Consider the following 19,805-nt stretch of genomic DNA (forward strand, 5'->3'; position numbering starts at 1 on the left):
AGAATGTGTTGGCCAAAGGGTCTAATTTATAATAGCTTTTAGAGGACAATTACGTAAAACAACAACATGTAACTTAACCAATCAAATCATATCTTAGCTATTAAGTAAAATATAATTTTTTTTCCACGATTTGCATATGAAAAAAACTAAATAGGACTATGAATTTTACGGCATTTGATCTGTTTAATTATTATTTTAAATGCAAAAGTAAATAGGACTTAAATAGGACTAATTATTTTACGGCATGTACTAAATGTCTTAATATTTTTTTTTAAGGAGCGTAATCAACTTTTTTAATCAGCCAATGGTTTAAGGTTTATTTTAGCACATGTTTAAATTTATATCTCAGTCATTAAGTAATACATAATTTTTTTTTGTTAAGGAGCATATATAATTAACCTTTTCAATCAGCCCATAATTAACGTTTTTTTTTAGGGAAGGTTTAAGTTTTTTTTAGGGAAGGTTTATTTTTCTTTTGTTAAGGAGCATATATAATTAACCTTTTCAATCAGCCCAATGGTTTAACATTTTTTTTTAAGGTTTAACGTTTATAAGGAAGGTTTACTATAAAATATCTGTTATAATTGCTTATAAAAATATCCTGCCTCCCTTTGATCCTGAAATTTGTTGATTTGTTATGTTTGGAGTTATACTTATTATTGAACATTATTTCATTCATTTATCACCAATGATACGTTTTTAACTCCAATTAAATACATCCAATTCCTATTTTTTATTTTGGTTTAAGGATTATTTTTTTAGGGAAGGTTTAACATTTATCTTAGCAAGTCCATCAAACACAATTAACTGAAATCAGTTCTGATTTTTTTTTTGTCCTGAAACAAAATATCCGATTTTTTTTCTTTCCCAAAATAAAGATTGAATAATTCTTACTATGTTACTATACAATATATATTTTGAAAATAGAATCAAAAGAATATAAACTTAAATTATATAAAAAATTAATGGTTACTACCAAATCTAATTAAATTATTTTAAAAAGTTTCACTTTTATCAAATCATATTTTTTTTTGACAAATCAAATCATATTTTTATTATTTGACATATATCAATTATTTGATCTCTTTGATATTTAAATATCTGAATTCAAATATTTTAATTTAAATATCTGAATTCAAATATTTTAATTTAAATCGTATTACTTGTTTTATTTTAATATCCGAATTCAAATATTTTAATTTAAATTATCTGATTATTCAAAAAAAGCATATTTTATTAAAGTTTGTATTTTTTGAATACGAAATGTTTGATTTCTAATTTAATTTCAAATATTAGAATTTGAAATTGTAAAACTTCCTTTTATATACATAAACATTAAATACAAATTTGTGAGGATGAATGTGGTGAGAGTATTTTGTGAGGATGAATGTGGTGAGAGCATTTGTAAAAAGAAGAGAATGAGAATGCCACTTGTCATAAGAATAAGAGAAGGGCTACGGAATCGGCCGTAAATTTATATTATATAGATTTGACAACACGTTCAAACTATATTGATTTTTAATTTTGGCTGAGAGATGTACTACATATTAATTACTTTTTTATATAAAATATAGGCTTAAACGCACTTTTGGCCCCCTATGTTTCAAGTAGTTGCAGTTTTGGCCCCTTAAGAAAAAAAACAACTTTTCAGCCCCCTAAATTTACATTCAGTTGCAAACCATTGGCCCCCTCTGAATTTGATCTTGTCAGCTCCATTGACCCCCTATGTTTTGCTATACGTGGCTTTTCTTGAAATTAAAAATTAAAAAACAAAATAACAAATTAAAAAAAAAACCAGGCACGTGAGGAGAGAGGGAGTAACGGTCGGATGTTAGGGTTATTATATCCCCAAATCAGAATTGAATTCATTCATTCATCTTCTCCAATTAACCACTCCTCCTTCATTCATCTTCTCTGAATCGCCGGTCCTCCTTCCATAATCCTGCTTGTTCCTTCATCTTCTATTTTCGTCCCCCATAAATTGTTCCAGTAAACGAAAACGAAAATGGGAGGGGATTATTATTCTTCTTCATCTGTTTCTTCAACACCATTGAAGCGTGGAACAAGGTTTCTGTGTCGCTGTGGTGTTGAATCTCCATTGGTAACATCTTGGACCGATGAAAACCCAGGAAGAAGATTCTATGGGTGTGGGAGGTATTTTCTGAGAAGGAAATGCAATTTTTTCAAATGGTTCGACCCTGAAGTTCCTGAGAGACAAAAGAAGATAATTCGAGCTTTGTTGAAGAAGAATGATGAACTGAAGAACAAAGAAAGAAGGCTTGCAATTGTCATTGTTGTTTTAGTAGTTATGTTGTTGATCTCTATGTTTATTATTTGTGTTAAGCTGTTTTGATGTATTGTACCAAAAAATAGTTGTGTAATCAACTGTTTGTGTTAGTTTTATGGGGTTTATCATGTAATCAAGCTTGACTAGTATGTTGAAGATGTAAGTTATCTATGGAAAATGAATGGATTAATGTGTGTTGTTTTAATATAGTTTGACAGTTTATTTTCCATATCATTCTAATATCATACCTAAATATTGAGATAAACTTGTAAATAACAAAGCATAATATTATAGCATAATAGTAGTCACCATATGGTTCTTATCATTACAAAAGAAGTCACTAGAACAGATACTTCATCATTAGAAGTAACCAAAGTGTACTTAATCATACAAGGTTAATACCAAATCAAACTTAGCAAGCAAAATGTACTTAATATCAAACCAAAATAAGTAACCAAATTGTACTGTTAAGGTTACAATTCAAAATAAAATCCAAAATATCTCATAATGATATATCATGAATGAGACTAAATCTTGTTCACAGACTGTTGAGTCCCAAGTGGCTCCATTTCATTAGCTTTCCTCTTCAAACCACTAGACCTGACCTTCGTAGGAACAAAAATTGCAGCTTCTCCCACAATGTGTTTTCCTCCTTTTGTTGCATTCTGAGCTGAGTTGCTTGTAGATGGTACAGTTGGTTGAGCAGGTGCAGAAGCTTGAACTGATATGGTTGCAGTTGCAGGTGAAGAAGGTTGAGTTGCAGCAGGTTGAACATTTGATGTTGCAGCAGGTTGAGCATTTGTTGTTGGTGCAGAAGGCTGTGTTTTCTTCTTTGGAATAGCCTTCTTTTTGGGTCTCTGATTAGTTTGAACTGGTGCAGCAGCAGGTTGAGCAACTGTGGTTTCTGCAGCAGGAGCCTGAGTTGTTGCACCAGGATGTTGAAGCTCTGTATTGTCCTTGGGAAATAGAAAGTAAAATCAGGTTAATTTACAAGAAACAAAAATAAAAAATCAGGTAATTTATCATAAGCAAGTATCAGAATTACTTTACCTTGTTCCCCCCTGGAGGAATTGCCCTATCAGCAGCAGTTTTCCCTCCACAAGTTCTCATATTATGACCAAGCCCTTTGCATCTCCCACACTTCACAGTATCCTGGTTCCTCTTTGGAATTCTGGTTCCAGAAGATGAAGGCACCTCATCATTGTTCTTTCTCCTTAGTTTTTTTGGCCTACTAGGTAACCTTCTCATGTAAGGGGGTCTAATTGGCTCAGTGTCAACTTGTGGCCACAACTTTGGACCATTTGAAGGAAGGATGAGATTCTCATATGTATCTAAAAAAGTTTGTTTTCTGTTTCAAATAAACAACACAATCAGATCACAGAAACAAAATTTTTAATTAAAATTGCTTAGCAAATGAACAAACTACTCACCTATACCAGTGTGCAACATACTCATCTGGGTTTTGATTGTTGAACCACATGCAAGCAATTGCATGAGGGCAAGGTATCCCAGTGAGGTCCCATCTTCTACATGCACAAGTTTTCTTGCTTAACTCAACAACATAACTGTCAGTACCATTAGAAACACTGAAATGGGAATAATCTCTGTCCCCACACCAATGTGGGGACCAACCATCAGCCTCTTTCTTCAATACATCTAGCCTTTTCATTATCATTGGGCAAATATCACCCTGATACCTAAGCATGTAGTCCCTAAGTCTTACTATCCTACTGCTTAAGTAGAATTTCAGGCCCTCAACTAAAGATATGATAGGCAGCTCCCTATACTCTAAAATTGCACTGTTAAATGCCTCACACATGTTGTTAACTTGCAAGTCACAACATGTGTAGGTACTATACCCTGCCCTTGACCACATACCTGGAGCTACTTTGTTCATTTCATCCCAAGCAGGCTCACTTAGCTTCTTCAAGTTTTCCATAGCTTTCTTGAACTCATTCATGGTGGTTGCTCTAGCACATCTCCATAATGCTTCCTTTAAGTGCTCACCAGCATGCCTCTTCTTGAAATTTCCATAGAGATGTTTTACACATACTCTATGCTCCACATGTTCAGAAAGGCCAGCAATTGTGTTCACCAGACCCTTCATAAAAAAACATAATAATAAGCATTAATATTAACATACACATAAGCATAAACAAACAGTTTTGTAAGCATACCTTTTGCTGATCTGAGATGAAAGACCATCTATTGTACTGAATTCCATTCAAGTCAGAAAGCAGAAGTTCAATGAACCAGTCCCAGGATTCTTTTGTCTCAGCTTCAACAATGGCAAAGGCAATTGGCATCATCTGATTATTACCATCCTTTCCAACAGCTGTTAACAACTGACCAGCATATCTTCCTTTCAAAAAACAGCCATCAAGGCCTATCAAAGGCCTACAACTTTGTACAAAAGCCTTCTTGCATGCATAGAAACACACATACATTCTTTCAAACACTGGCCCATTATCACCAGGTTTGCATTTAATCTTCACTGAACTACCAGGGTTACTTCTTAACAACTCTTCAGCATAATTCCTCAAATGAGCATACTGCTCTTCAACTGCACCTTGTATCATCTCTAAAGCCTTATTCTTAGCCCTATATATCTTAAACTTGGACAAGATTACCCCCCACTGAGTTTTACAAATTGTAGACAAACTCTTCAGTGTTGAATTTGGTGTGTGTTTCAAGATTGGAACAAACTTTTGAGCTAACAACCTAGTTTTTGCAAGCCTAATTTTTGAATTCCTATAACAATACTTGTGATCAGGGGTGAAACTAGCAAGGACAAAGTATGATTTTGTGTCTGTCCTACTAAATCTCATATGAAAGGGACAATCTTTTACACACTTCACAATAATCCTCTTACTCTCATTTTTTTTCAGGTAGATGTTTTTCCTAACTTGCAAAGCATACTCCTTAACAGATTTCCTAACTAATTCAGCATTAGTAAAAGTCTGTCCTAATTTATAGACAATTTGATCACCTTCAGAAAACTTAAACTTCCTAGACTTCTTCTTACCTGATTGATTGTCATCTGAGTCTAGGCTTTCAAGATCTGATGAATCTCCATTTTCATCTTCAAAGTCTGAAAGGGTTGTCTGGCCTTGATTGTTTGATGACTCAACAGCAACCAACCTGTTATCAGTTGAAGGCACTACAGGTGTTGGATTTAAAGTTTGCTCAGGCAATACACTGGTCCATTCCCATTCTTCATCATACTCACTATCATCTAAGGATCCATCTACACTGTTGCCTCCATCTAGATCTTCAGCACCATCTTTTTCAGCATGCCCTTCTTCTCCATCAGCAACATACTCAGGATCTGTTTCATATTCATCTTCATCAACTTCCACTACCTCTTCAACATCAGTATCATACCTTGCATCAAGACCATCTGCACCTATGCTTTCCACATACAACTCAGCTACTGATTCATGCTTATACTCATTGATGAAGTTAATTGTATCTCTGTCAGTCTTCAACACCCTAATACCATCCTTCAACTCTGCACCAGGACTAACATACCACAACTGATACTCTCCTTCCACACCTAGTTCTCTGACAAGCTTATCCAAATCATGCAAGTTCACTTCATCTATGTTCTGAGCCCCAAATTCGTGAATTTCCCCTTTCTTATAGTCAACCACAGGGTCAGAGATGAAATACCCTTTGTAATGGAACCTTATCTTCAATGAGTGGTTCTCAACAGTCCTAGCACAAAGAAACAAAGTTTTTTCATTAAAAAATTGCAATATTAAAAACCACACCAACCCTTTTACTGAGACATAAATAGGAACCAAAAAAATATGCTTTCAAACAATACACAACATAACAACCATAAACAAACAAAAAAACACTTACTTTGCACCAGAGTTGTCGGGAATCTTCTCTTTTCCGGACCCAGAACGCTTTTCACCAACCCTTTTTTGAGATGCAGCCTTCGGACCGTTCTTCCTGTGCGAACGAACCTTCTTCTGAGAAACATCCTTCGAGCCACCCTTTTTCTTCGAAGAAGCACCAGCATCACCAGCCCACTTCATCGTTATCACCAAACCGATCAAACCCTAGCAGCGATTTGGTGTTCGTATGAGAGAGAGTGAGAGAATGGAACAATGTTGGAAAGTTGAGGGGTTAAAAATGAAACCCTAACTTATCACTTTCCAATCCTTCTCCTCACGTGCCTGGTTTCTTTTTTAAATTTTTTATTTTGTTTTTTAACTTTTAATTTCATGAAAAGCCACGTGTAGCAAAACATAGGGGGTTATAGTTGCCACGTCGGAGCTGACAAGGTCAAATTCAGAGGGGGCCAATGGTTTGCAACTGAATGTAAAGTTAGGGGGCTGAAAAGTTGTTTTTTTTCTTAGGGGGCCAAAACTGCAACTACTTGAAACATAGGGGGCCAAAAGTGCGTTTAAGCCTAAAATATATGAAGAAAAAAATTTAATCAAAAGTGGAGTGTACATATTTGTTATATGACAAATGTTAACTTGTGCCCTTGTGCCCTCAAGGGCACATGTTAAGGAACTTATTATAGAATTATACGTATCAAAAGTCGTGCATTCAACTTTTTAAAAGTCAAAATATTATGATTTACAATGCAAAGTTGCTCTTTTTAGGTTCCTTAACATATGTCTTTAGGACACAAGTTAACATGACCCTTGTTATATTTAATACGAGGGAACTATAATAGTCTCTGGTTGTGTACATCCATTAGACACTTTAGTCCTTAACGTTAAAATTGTCTATCAAACGCTAAACTATCAATTATTTTGACGGACAAGAATGTATGACGTGACTCTAGAGACTAAAGTGACTAAAACCATATCGAAATTAACATTTTAAATCCTTAAATCCTAAAACCCCAATTCTAAATTTGTAATGGTTCTCCTTCTTCCTCCCCGTTCCATCTTAAAATCCCAACTTTAGCCCATGACAAGAATGTGAAATTTCTCTTTGAATTTTGTACAATGTGTACGACGGTGTTATATGTGAACTTTATATGTTTCATATATGTGAACATGTTGTCTGTGAGCCTTTTATATGCGCAACCTTATATGGGAATCGTGTGCAAACCTTACACGTGACGGTGAACTCATGGACTGAACATATTTGTACACTGTTATCCACTGCCATATGTACAATTATCCATATCTGAATATTTGGACAACTTTTTACATACATGCATATCTGTTATTCATCATCATGTGATCTGATTTCAGTATTCAATGGAATATTGGATGGAATAAGGATGAAGAAGAAGGAGAATGATTATAGATTTGGAATTGGGAGGGATGAATTCAGTTTTTAGGATGGAAAATGCTACTTCTCAAGAAAAATAGCTTCAAGAATTTTTCAAGACAGTTGACAAATCTTAATTGGATGATTTATTTGTCCACTTTCTATTTTTCAGCCACACCTCATTGAATTGTGGCAAATAGTGCATTGTGATTAGCTATTCTTTATTCTTGAAGAATTCTTGATGTTATTTTTCTAGAGATATAACATTGCTCTTTTAGGATTTAAAATGTTAATTTTAAATTGGTTTATATCACTTTGGTTCGTAAAGCCACGTCATACATCTTTGTCAGTCAAAATATAATTGACAACTCAACGTTCAATGACCAATTTTAATACAAGGACTAAAGTGGCTAACAAAACTATACAATCAATACTGTTTTGTATTTGTTCTTAAAAAAATAATATTTAAATTGCAAGGCAACATCTTAAAAAGAAAAATTAAAAGTTGACATGGTAAATCAAAATTTCACCAATATGTTTAACCCATAAACATTAAGGAATTCTGCTCTTTACCCAAACGGTTCTGCTCATTCCCAAAGTAAAAGTCCATAATGCCCCTACGTAACTTAACATGCGTTAGTGTAATATGAACGTGACTTAAGTCACGCATCACTTAGCACTAGCGCAAGTTAACTCACGCTAGTTGGCCGGTGAAGAACAAACGTTTTTTCAACTTTTGTCAGCTTTTCAACATTAAAGAAACACGTTTTTTACCACTTTCACACGTTTTTTTAACCACATTTATGTTAGATACAACCTAGGTTCACATTTCTACCTATAAATACCCTCACATACTTCCCATATTCCTCACATTATCTCCTCCCACTCTCTCCCTCTAATTCTCTTCTTTCTTTGTTTTTTTTTTCAATATTCTCTTTGGGGTAAAAAGTGATCAAAATTCGTCGGGGTAAAATAGTGAGTAGCCGACTTGGGGAAGTGATCGACCCATGGGATAATTTTAAATCTGCTTTTTTAACCGCATAAACTTTTTACCGTGGGTAAAAAGAACTTCTTGTGGTAAAAAAAAAACAGATTTAAATTAAGCCCAAGGGTTGATGATGTATTTTCCCCAAAAAGGCTGCTCACTATTTTACCTCACGAAGATTGTTCACTTTTTACCTCAAGAAGGATAAAATAAGTAGATTTAGTGAATAAGTTCAAAATTATTGTATGAATAATTGTAATGTATGAATTATCAATGAAATGAGATATTGTTATATTTACTTTTATTTATATTTAGTCCATTTGCTTTTATTAATTTAATCCATTTACTTTTATTTATATTTGTATTTATTTAAAGAATAATATCGAATCAATAATGTAGAATAATGTTAACAAAATAATTTCGGAATAATGTTAATAAAATAATTTAGAATAAAGTTAAGAAAATAACTTAGATTAATGTAAACAAAATAATTTAGAATAAAGTTAATAAATTAATTTAGATTAATGTAAACAAACTAATTTACAATAATGTTAAGAATATATTTCAGAATAATGTTAATAAAATAATTTAGTATAAAGTTAAGAAAATAATTTAGATTAATGTAAACAAAATAATTTAGAATAAAGTTAATAAATTAATTTAGAATATAGGCCTTAAATGTAACAAAAAAAAATGAAGGCCTAATTGAAAATTATTTAGTGCATAGGTTTTATATGCACTAAATTCAGTCAAAAACAGTAAAAAAAAACATGTAAAACACAATAAAACCATGGTTGAATAACCGACCAAAGTCCGACAAACGTGTTATTGAGTTGTGACCACCGGCCTAACTAGCGTGAGTTAACTCACGCTAGTGTTAACCTGTGCGTGAGTTAACTCACGCTAGTGTATATCCTAGGCGTGAGTTAACTCACGCTAGTGTTAATCCTGGGCTGAAGAACACGTTTTTTTGACTTTGTTCAATGCATTTTAATTGATTTTACACGTTTTTGATAAGGTTTTACACGTTTTTTGACCCTATTTATGATAGATATAACCTAAGTTACAATCTCCCTCTATAAATACACACCTAAACTTCCCCATTTCCTCACACTATCTCTCATTCTCACTCTCTCCCCTATGAATCTTCTACCTTTCCTTCTTTTTTTCCTTCTTTATTTTGGTGTAAAAAGAGAAAGAATGATAAGTAGTGGGAATGTTGGGGAAAATATAAGTAGTGAACAACTTTATTGGGCAAAAAACCACATTGGGTAAAACTAAATGTGCAGATTTAGTTTTATCCCAGGAAGGTTGGTTTTCTTGTGGTTTATTTTTAGTTTTACCCTAGGAAGATAGGTTTTCTGGTGGTTTTTATTTTTTCGCAGTTTTAGTTTTACCCCATTGTAAATGTAATAAGAATTATATTAATAAAATGATATTTTATATTTATTATTTTTGGTTCTTTATTTTTGTTTCTTTAGAATAAAAATTGCGATAGTTAAATCACGTTCATCTTATAACTAGCGTGACTTAAGTCACGTTCATCTTATAACTAGCGTAAGTTAACTCACGCCACGTGAGTTTACATGCGTAGGGTCATTATGAACTTTTACTTTGGGAGTGAGCAAAAACATTTGCGTAAAGAGCAGAACATTAAGTTACTTTTGTTGAGTAGTTTTACCCATACCCACGACCCACCCGATCTACGTCCTGGGATACAAATAAAAAAAATCAATGATGATGATCTAACAACACGTTAGTTGAAAGAAAAGAAAGACCTTCTTCTTCTTGTTATTCTCTTTCTCTGGGAGCACTGATATATATAAACCCGAGTGAGTTGTGCATTCATTCATTCATTCACAGATCCCTGAGATTCAGCTACCGTGATGGCTCAACCACTCGTGAAGAAAGATGATGACCGCGACGATGAAGGTTTTTCTCTTTCTCAATTCGATCTCATTTCGTTCATCTTCTCGCTCATTCATTAACTTTTTTTCTCGATTTCCAGATCCATGTTTCGTTTCCAATTCTCGTTTCTGTAGTATTTATATCGTCAATATCAATATCATTCAATTGATTTCGATTCGTTATTGGATTTGCTACATAATTTGCAATGTAGATTATTGAATGAATCAGTTTTTTCAGTAGTGAGTTGATAGTGTATCTGATCGAAGGCGTGTGTCGGAGTCAGTATTCGTGCTTCATAGGCTCTGTCACGATTGCGGACAGATTGTTATTGTTGCTAATTGTGAATTTAGTGTTGTGAAAATTGATTTTGATTCGTTATTCATTTTGTTACATATTTCGCAATGTAGATCATTCAATGAACTTTTTTTTTTTTGCCTTCTAGTGATGAGTTGATAGTGTATAGATCTTTTAGCTTTGGCGCGATTGCGAATAGATTGTAATTGTTGCTAATTGTGATTTTGGTTGTTGAGTGAACAGCTGAGTATTCCCCTTTCATGGGAATTGAAAAGGGGGCGGTTCTTCAGGAAGCAAGGGTTTTTAATGATCCACAATTAGATGCTAGGAGATGCTCACAGGTTTTTATCTTCAGCTAAAGGATTTTGATGTTCAAGTCTTATTGTTTATGTAAATTATTATCCAGAATTTGAATTTTGATGCTGTGTATGTTTTGCCATCTCTAATTTCTAGGTTATTACAAAGCTGCTATACCTACTGAATCAGGGAGAGACTTTTACAAAGGTTAAATCTTCGTGCTTATTTGTGGTTTGAAATTATGAAATTATGAGTCGCTATTAAGTATTAATCTGTTATTGTTATTGCTAGACCGAAGCCACAGAAGTTTTCTTTGCTGTCACTAAGCTTTTCCAGTCTAAAGATATGGGATTAAGGAGAATGGTGTATCTGATGATAAAGGAGATATCTCCCTCTGCAGACGAGGTGACTTGTTCTTATGCAAAATTTATAGTTTTTTAGATTTGTATGGTATTAGTATTTGATCTGTGTGTTACAAACTTAGATTATGACTGTTCTATTTCTTTGATCTTGTAAAGGTTATTATTGTCACAAGCTCTCTTATGAAGGACATGAATAGCAAGATTGATATGTATAGAGCAAATGCCATTCGAGTGCTGTGTCGTATCACAGACGGAACCCTCCTGGCACAAATTGAGCGGTATTTGAAACAAGCAATTGTAGATAAGAATCCAATTGTTGCAAGTGCTGCCTTAGTCAGTGGCATTCATCTACTACAGGTAATACCGAGTTCTATTTGTAATTCTGTATAGTATATTTTGTGCACCCCATGTATGCGACATGCTTATTTTGTGCTCCCTCTTTACAGACAAATCCTGAAATTGTAAAAAGGTGGAGCAATGAGGTTCAGGAATCTGTTCAATCAAGAGCAGCTTTTGTACAGTTTCATGCACTGGGTTTGCTGCACCAGGTATGCTGCAAGATTGGTTTGGTTACTTTGTGTTTTTAGATAATTCAGTGAATTATAGTTCGCTTGCTGGCTTATATCGGTATTTCAACTACACTTTGTTGAATGATCACTGTACTTGTGATGAATGTTCAGCACGAGCTAATCAGGATTATATTATTACATCTTGAAACTTTTGTATTTAAGTACATTTCTTTTAAGAGGTGCTTAGTTTCTATTTGAAGTTCATCTGTAGAAGTTGTTATTTTTTTTTTCCTATGTATTGTACTCCCTCCGTCCCAATTTATAAGAAAAAAACACTTTTTTGTCCCAAATTATAAGCAAAAGAGACCCACTTTTGACCTACTTAATTCTATTGTTCCAAAAATACCCCCATGCAATTTATTAAAATTTTCCACATGTTTATACATTTGCCGATGAATCATCCATATGTTTATTTAGTTTCAAGAACATGCCTAATGTGAAATATATTTTATTAGCCTCTGCATTAATTATTTATACATTACCGATGCATATTATAATTAACACTACATATGCTTCTATGGAATTAAACCGTAGAGGTATAATTATGCTTCAATTTTTTACATTAAATATCTTAAAGAAGGGTAGTTTAGGAAGCCTAGTTATATTTTTGGCAAATTCTAGAATATTAATAAGAATTGGTTGGTTTTCTTAATAAGTGCGAATTTTTTTATCTTTTTTTGCTTATAAATTGGGACGGAGGGAGTATGGTCTATTGTATCATGCTGACTTTTATGGCAGTTTACTATCTCTCCATCCACTCGGCCAGAAATACCCCACAATCAATGGACTAGGGGTGACACCTGACTTCTTAGACTTGCAAACATAGAGAATTTTGCATAATCTTGTATACTCTTTTCTCTTGTATTCAAATGTTATCGCTCTGAGCAAAGTCCCACATTCTTAATGCAATGACAATAGCATTAGAGAGAGTTGATGTAGCACCCATTGTAGAAAAGATGGTTGAATCTCGATTTAGGTGGTTTGAGCATGCGTGGAGGAGACCTGTCGAGTGTCGATTCCATAGGAAGGAGAGTAGATCGAATGGAGGGCAGCCTAATTGTTAGATGTAGAGGAAGGCTAGAAAAACTATATAAGAAACTGTTAAGAAAGAATTAGAGGTTAATGGTTTGGATATAGACATACATGGCTTATGATAAAACATTACAACACCGTTTGATCTATGTAGCCGATCCTGCCTAGTGGGACATGTTTTATGATAAAACATTACAACATCGTTTGATCTATGTAGCCGATCCCGCCTAGTGGGATAAGGCTTGGTTGTTGTGTTTTTATTTTCAACTCCAGTAATTTATAAGTGGTTCCTTTTCAAGGCAGAGAGTTGATATCTATATTGCTGTTGAAATGGCGAAGTTTTTATCTCACCTAGGACCTACATTGATTATCATCGCTGTAAATTTTGGCATCATCAAGATCTTTACATGTCTTATGTAATTATCTTGTTGAATTCTGGTCTGAGCTGAACCATGATGGAAAAATTCAATTTAACTAATTTATATTCCGTAATACTTCTCTAAATGTTTTACCGCAAAATGCACGATTGCGCCTTCTCAAAGGCCTTCTTTTTTTTTTTTTTTTTTTTTTTTTTTATGTCACAGAACATTAGTATAAATTCTAAAAAGGGTTTGTGGTATTTGGTGATTTCAACATTGCAGATACGACAGAATGATCGGCTAGCTGTTAGCAAGCTTGTTAGCAGCTTGACAAGGGGGGCTGTTCGCTCTCCTTTAGCCCAGTGCCTGTTGATTCGTTACACAAGTCAGGTACGTTTTCCTTTCACGTGAATCTTGTTGGAATAATATTTATTTGCTTAATCTCTATCTTCTATTATATTTGTAGGTTATCTGTGAGTCAGGAAATAATACACAGTCAGGGGACCGCCCCTTCTATGATTTTCTTGAGAGTTGCCTACGTCACAAGTCAGAAATGGTGATTTTTGAAGCTGCCAGAGCTATTACAGAGCTCAATGGTGTAACAAGCCGAGAATTAAATCCAGCAATTACTGTTCTTCAGCTATTCTTAAGCTCTTCTAAGCCAGTTTTAAGATTTGCTGCTGTTCGCACCTTGAACAAGGTAAGCCTTTGTCGATAACTCAAATTTTAGCAGAAGTGATTTTTAACAGGCCTCTCAAGCAACTTCCCCATTGAATAAGTATTTCGTTTTTTCTTTCTTTCCTAAATATTCTCATAATATTTGCCTTGGTTAAACTTGAGCTTTGTTATTTTAATTGAGTGCGGCTTTAAAACTTTGCAGGTGGCAATGATACACCCAACATCAGTCACTAACTGCAACATTGATATGGAAAGTTTAATCTCTGACCAGAACAGAAGCATTGCCACACTTGCTATTACTACACTTTTGAAGACAGGAAATGAATCAAGTGTGGATCGTCTTATGAAACAGATTACAAATTTCATGTCTGATATTGCTGATGAGTTCAAAATCGTCGTTGTTGAAGCAATAAGATCATTGTGCCAGAAGTTCCCATTAAAATATAGATCTCTGTATGTGTGCTGTACTACGGTTTTCATCTCCTCAAATTCTATATCTTGCATAATCTTTTTTCCTTAACGAGTGGTATAAATTATTTGTTTATAATCTGCTATTATTTTCAGCATGAATTTCCTGAGTAACATTCTTAGGGAAGAAGGTGGTTTTGAGTACAAGAAGGCAATTGTAGATTCAATTGTGATTCTCATTAGAGAAATCCCTGATGCAAAGGAAACAGGGTTACTTCATCTCTGTGAGTTCATTGAAGATTGCGAGTTCACTTATCTGTCTACGCAGGTATTTCTTTTGCGGACTTTCATGATTCACAGTTTGTTCATATTTCTTCTGGAATTGTCCTTTTTGTTGTTAACCAAGTTGTTCCCCTTGAACCATAGATACTACACTTCCTGGGAATTGAAGGGCCAAAAACATCAGACCCTAGCAAATATATTCGTTTCATTTACAATCGAGTACATCTTGAGAATGCAACAGTGAGGGCCGGTGCTGTGAGCACACTGGCAAAGTTTGGTGCTGCAGTTGATGAGTTAAAGGTTTACTTTCTTTTGTTTATTATTTCATTCGTAGTGATTTTCTCTAGTAGTTTTATAATACTTTTGGGGAATATTTGGTGCTAACTTAATTTAAAATCTCATCTTCTCTGTTTCAGCCGCGCATATTTGTTTTGCTAAGGCGATGTCTTTTTGACAGTGATGATGAGGTGAATATCTGTGTCCTTTATGATGCATTTTTTGAGATGCACTAATTGTGTATGTGTTTTGCATGTCATATTTAGAATCTGTTGCTTATATATGCGTGTAACTTGTAATTTTGAATTGTTCACTTTAAATCTTTCGATAATACAGTATATACACCTTTGTCTGAAAAACTAGTAACTATTTAAAATTTTAAAAATATGGATGACATCACCCTCCTCACCCTCCGCCGAAAGAAGATGATTTTCTATTTCTGGATGTGTGTGAAGTTGTCAATTGCTTTTTTTTTTTTATGTATGGTATTTTGATTTATTTGCAGGTGCGTGATAGAGCAACCCTTTATCTAAACACACTTGGAGGTGATGGTTCTGTTGTTGAGACTGATAAAGCTGTAAAGGACTTCCTGTTTGGGCCATTTGATATCCCGCTTGTCAATCTGGAGACTAGTTTGAAAAATTATGTAAGTCTTTGGTGCTTTTATTGCATTCTGTTAGTATAGTACATATCTCATGTGTTTGATATGATTACAGGAGCCTTCAGAAGAGGCTTTTGACATTGATTCTGTGCCCAAGGAAGTCAAATCCCAACCACTTGCAGAGAAGAAAGCCTCTGGTAAAAAGCCAACTGGTTTGGGTGCTCCTCCAAGTGGTCCCCCATCAACAGCTGATGCATATCAGAGAGTGCTTTCCTCCATTCCAGAGTTTGCAAACTTTGGGAACCTTTTTAAGGTTCATACACTTGAATGTTATTTCAAAAATCTATATTTGTTTTTTGTTCCTTCAATGGCTAATACAATATATGTATTCTGATATTAAATTTTGTTACCAGTCCTCAGCGCCTGTGGAGCTCACTGAAGCTGAGACAGAATATGCAGTTAATGTCGTTAAACACATTTTTGATAGGCATGTTGTGTTCCAGTACAACTGCACAAACACGATACCAGAGCAATTATTAGAACATGTAATGACTAACATAGATACTTCAAATTTCATAAAACAATCCAAATCCAGGTCTTGTTTGTAATTATATATATCCTTGTTCAGGTTATCGTAATTGTGGATAATTCAGAAGCAGATGAGTTTTCAGAGGTGTTCTCCAAGCCTCTCAAGTCTCTTCCATATGATTCACCTGGACAGATTTTTGTGGCATTTGAGAAGCCTGAGGGAGTGCCAACACTTGGGAAATTTTCTAACGTTCTGAAGTTTATTGTTCGAGAGGTACTCGTCCCCTCTATTTATGGGATTTTTATTATTTGATATGTATAATGATTAAGTGTATATTTCAAGTGTAAAATCTCGGCATAAATTGGATTTTCAGGTTGACCCGACCACTGGTGAGGCTGAAGATGATGGTGTTGAAGATGAATACCAGCTAGAGGATCTGGAGATCGTTTCAGCAGATTACACATTGAAAGTGGGGGTATCTAATTTCAGGAATGCATGGGAAAGCATGGGCCCTGATTGTGAGCGAGTGGATGAGTATGGTCTTGGCCCAAGGGAGAGCTTGGCCGAAGCTGTAAATACTGTCATCAACCTTCTTGGCTTGCAGCCTTGTGAGGTAAGCCAGTGGTGTTACCTGTTTCTTTTGAACTCTTCGTTGAGACCATTTTATTTAGCATTTATGTCTGTGTTTGTGTAAAATGGTTGTGAGGAGTTTTGAATCTATGACCTCTTGTTAATTACCCAATGCCCTCACCATGATAAACCATATTTTATTAAAACTAATTACAAACATGTCAAAGCGATCATGCAATTTTTACTGTAGCATAGTTACTGTGGTGGGACAATTCTGCTTGGTATAAGCTTCTAAAAGACTAATAAGACATTAAGTTCCACGTTAGTATCACAGACTCGTTTTCGATGAAGGATTTAGATGAAAACATACACCCAAAGTGGGTTTTCTCAAACATAATTTTAGCTTTAATATTAAGAAAATATTAATAGGCTAGTTAAGTTGGTTGATATAAAGATTTTGGCAGAGTGTTTAGTTCAACAGAGGGGAAGGGGATATAACCCTCTCTTTGTTTGGTTTGTCAGTTGAGAGAAAATAACTCTACCTTTATAATGGTATATATTTTTAAATGCCCTGTTCTACCAGTGTAATACCAAGAGCCTCTGACAGCTGTTATTGATCATTCTCATATATCAGAAGCAACAAGCAAATGATATAGCAGCTTGCAAAATAAAAGATTATAGTGCTGTACTTTATAAGTATGCAGATAAATACTGACAGGGCCGGCCAAACATCTTTAGAGGTCTAAAGCAAATTTTATAGTGATGCCTTTTAAAATAAAAAATAAACACAAGGTTTATAAAAAAAAAAAAAGAATTAAATTTTGCGGAGTTAAAGATTTGATCCTAAGTATGGTTTTTGATAGAACACTATGGCGTCATTTGATCCATGTAGCCGACCCCACTTAGTGGGATAAGGCTTGGTTGTTGGTTGTTGGTAAAGATTTGATCCTAAGTCAAGGCGTGTGAGGCACTCACCCTAACCAACTGAGCTGGAGAAACATGTACAACTAATTTGCAACACTATGTAACTAAAATGAATTTTCTTGAGGCCTTTTTTTATACCATAAGTTTGCAGTCTAAAACCCCTAGCTTGGCCCTTGGGCCGGCCCTGAGTACAAAACATTAAAATCATGTAACCAGCCTACATACCTGTGATCGTCTTATTCTATTTGTATTGAGCAAGTCAGCAAGTTCAAAAGATGGTGAGGGTCAACTTGTTGTGTCCATTACAGATTAGTTGTTTGGATGTGTTGCTGGTTGCCTGCTTGACAAATACATCAGTCAGCAAAGCTCACATACACAATATGATATCCAAGAGATTGGATCCGGGAACTACAATAAAATGAACGCAAGAAAGGAACAGGAGGCTGAAAATATTTACTAGTGCCTGCATGTTGGGTATAACCATTTTTCAATAAAAAAAGGTAACATAATAATACTCTTATCCTAATTGTCAGATTTCTTCATGGTCCAACAGGCCCCAAAGAAAGATTAGGGTATTGTGGCTTACTCGGGCAATTTCGTATGGTTGAATAGCTCCAGAGAAGTTTGCTCAGGCACAACTTAGCAAAACAGAAAAACATAAATAGAAATTCCACCAAAAATAATCTTGTTTATTTGAGACCCCAATAATCTTTGGAAAAACGATGCAACTCATTGACAACTAATCTAATTGGCCATTAAGTTGAAGCAATTCCTCATCATTCCATTTTGGATTTTGAAACCCAAGTTACTCTCCCCCAGCCTATACATTCTGCAACCAGTTTGGTAAATGAGTGCAGTATTTAGGATTAGGTTCATATTTCCAGAACAATCCAAGTGACAAAATGAACATCTCAGAAAAGAAAACTAAGGCAAAGATAAGATGCAAGCCAATAAAATATATGGGACTAAAAAAACATCAAGGAGTAAATAAAAATATCAGCAACAAGGAAAGTGAAAGAAAAGCATAGTTTATTGTTAGTCACTTACAAATTTGTTTTGTATACTGTGATTTGTGATGTCACTTAAGCTGTTAAGTGAAGATAAAGAATGGTTCTTGTGATTTGTGAAGATGCAAGAAGAGGCGCGTACAACTACAGTAGGAAATTGTGTCATGGAGCACAAGTTTTGGATTTCTTTCTAAACATAAGTTCGGACATTTTAGTCCAATACAATTAAAATATATTTCAAACCCATTTTCTTTCCTATCTATCTCTTCTCCAACATTGGAGAGGAGACGAAGTCAAGAGTAGAGGAGACAATATAAGTTTTGGCGCCCTCCATTTCTCTCCCCACTCTAAAATATTATTGGTGTCTGCTTTCAGTTATTCACTGTTATGGATCGTGATATCTTCTAATTTTTATTTGTGGGCTGTGCAGGGTACCGAGGTTGTTCCACCCAATTCAAGATCACACACATGTTTGTTGTCGGGTGTATTCATAGGAAATATAAAGGTGCTTGTGCGGTTGTCTTTTGGACTTGACGGTCCAAAGGATGTTGCAATGAAATTGACTGTCAGATCCGAGGATGAAACTGTCAGTGATGCCATTCATGAGATTGTGGCTAGCGGATAATCTATCAGGTAGATAAATTTTGATTCAAGATGGCCCCTCTTTTTTGTTAATGAGATTGGATTTAATCAGGCACATAGATAGACGTGTGTAAAGAATTACAAAACTATTCGGTTGGGATCAGTACGCATTTGTTTGTCCCTTACTGCATTCTTGGTAGACTAGCAACGATACTGGAAGTATAATGTTGGGCCTATAACTATTGGAATACACTTCCTCATGATTATACGTCATTTTTCTTGTAGTTAATGTAATATGAATTTTGAGGATTTTCCTTGACCAATGTTTGTGTCGTCATTTTTTTTTTTGAAAGAATGTTTGTGTCGTCATTGAATTAGATATTTTTTCAAACAGCAATTGTTTATTTAGTATTAACGACAAGTTTCTTACTCCAGCATAATTTACACTGTTCTATATATCACGAAGGGAAACGCATGAGATATAACCAACGTAAAGTGTTATATGACTTATATCTCATTGTTCCAAAGGAGTGGGAACCACATGAGAAATTTACATGAGATGAGTGTGAATGGTGAGATATTACATGTTACTCTTTCATGTGAAAATAAGA

General features: G+C 34.6%; 2 protein-coding genes across 2 annotated transcripts; one reads left to right on the forward strand and one right to left on the reverse strand.

Moving 5' to 3' along the window:
* Positions 1 to 3,198: 3,198 nt before the first annotated feature.
* On the reverse strand, positions 3,199 to 6,461 carry LOC146943148 (uncharacterized). Its single transcript, XM_085758062.1, has 4 exons — positions 6,155 to 6,461; positions 4,465 to 6,004; positions 3,718 to 4,388; positions 3,199 to 3,635 (listed from the first exon to the last, which is right to left on the reverse strand). The coding sequence occupies exons 1-4, from the start codon at positions 6,331 to 6,333 to the stop codon at positions 3,329 to 3,331; spliced, it is 2,697 nt and encodes an 898-aa protein (XP_085614188.1). The 5' UTR covers positions 6,334 to 6,461; the 3' UTR covers positions 3,199 to 3,328.
* A 3,802-nt stretch (positions 6,462 to 10,263) lies between these two features.
* On the forward strand, positions 10,264 to 19,517 carry LOC146943149 (coatomer subunit gamma-like). The gene is made up of 18 exons (XM_085757261.1): positions 10,264 to 10,448; positions 10,962 to 11,059; positions 11,172 to 11,222; positions 11,307 to 11,420; positions 11,534 to 11,734; positions 11,824 to 11,925; positions 13,620 to 13,727; positions 13,804 to 14,037; positions 14,218 to 14,468; positions 14,580 to 14,751; positions 14,850 to 15,005; positions 15,122 to 15,172; positions 15,487 to 15,627; positions 15,698 to 15,895; positions 15,996 to 16,127; positions 16,211 to 16,384; positions 16,485 to 16,724; positions 19,043 to 19,517. Exons 1-18 carry the CDS (start codon positions 10,403 to 10,405, stop codon positions 19,235 to 19,237), a joined length of 2,664 nt encoding a protein of 887 aa, XP_085613387.1. The 5' UTR covers positions 10,264 to 10,402; the 3' UTR covers positions 19,238 to 19,517.
* The last annotated feature ends 288 nt before the right edge of the window (positions 19,518 to 19,805 follow it).

The sequence above is a fragment of the Medicago sativa genome, chromosome 3, assembly GCF_051527215.1.
Source record: "Medicago sativa cultivar Bolivia chromosome 3, Bolivia_mono, whole genome shotgun sequence".
Taxonomy (NCBI): domain Eukaryota; kingdom Viridiplantae; phylum Streptophyta; class Magnoliopsida; order Fabales; family Fabaceae; genus Medicago; species Medicago sativa.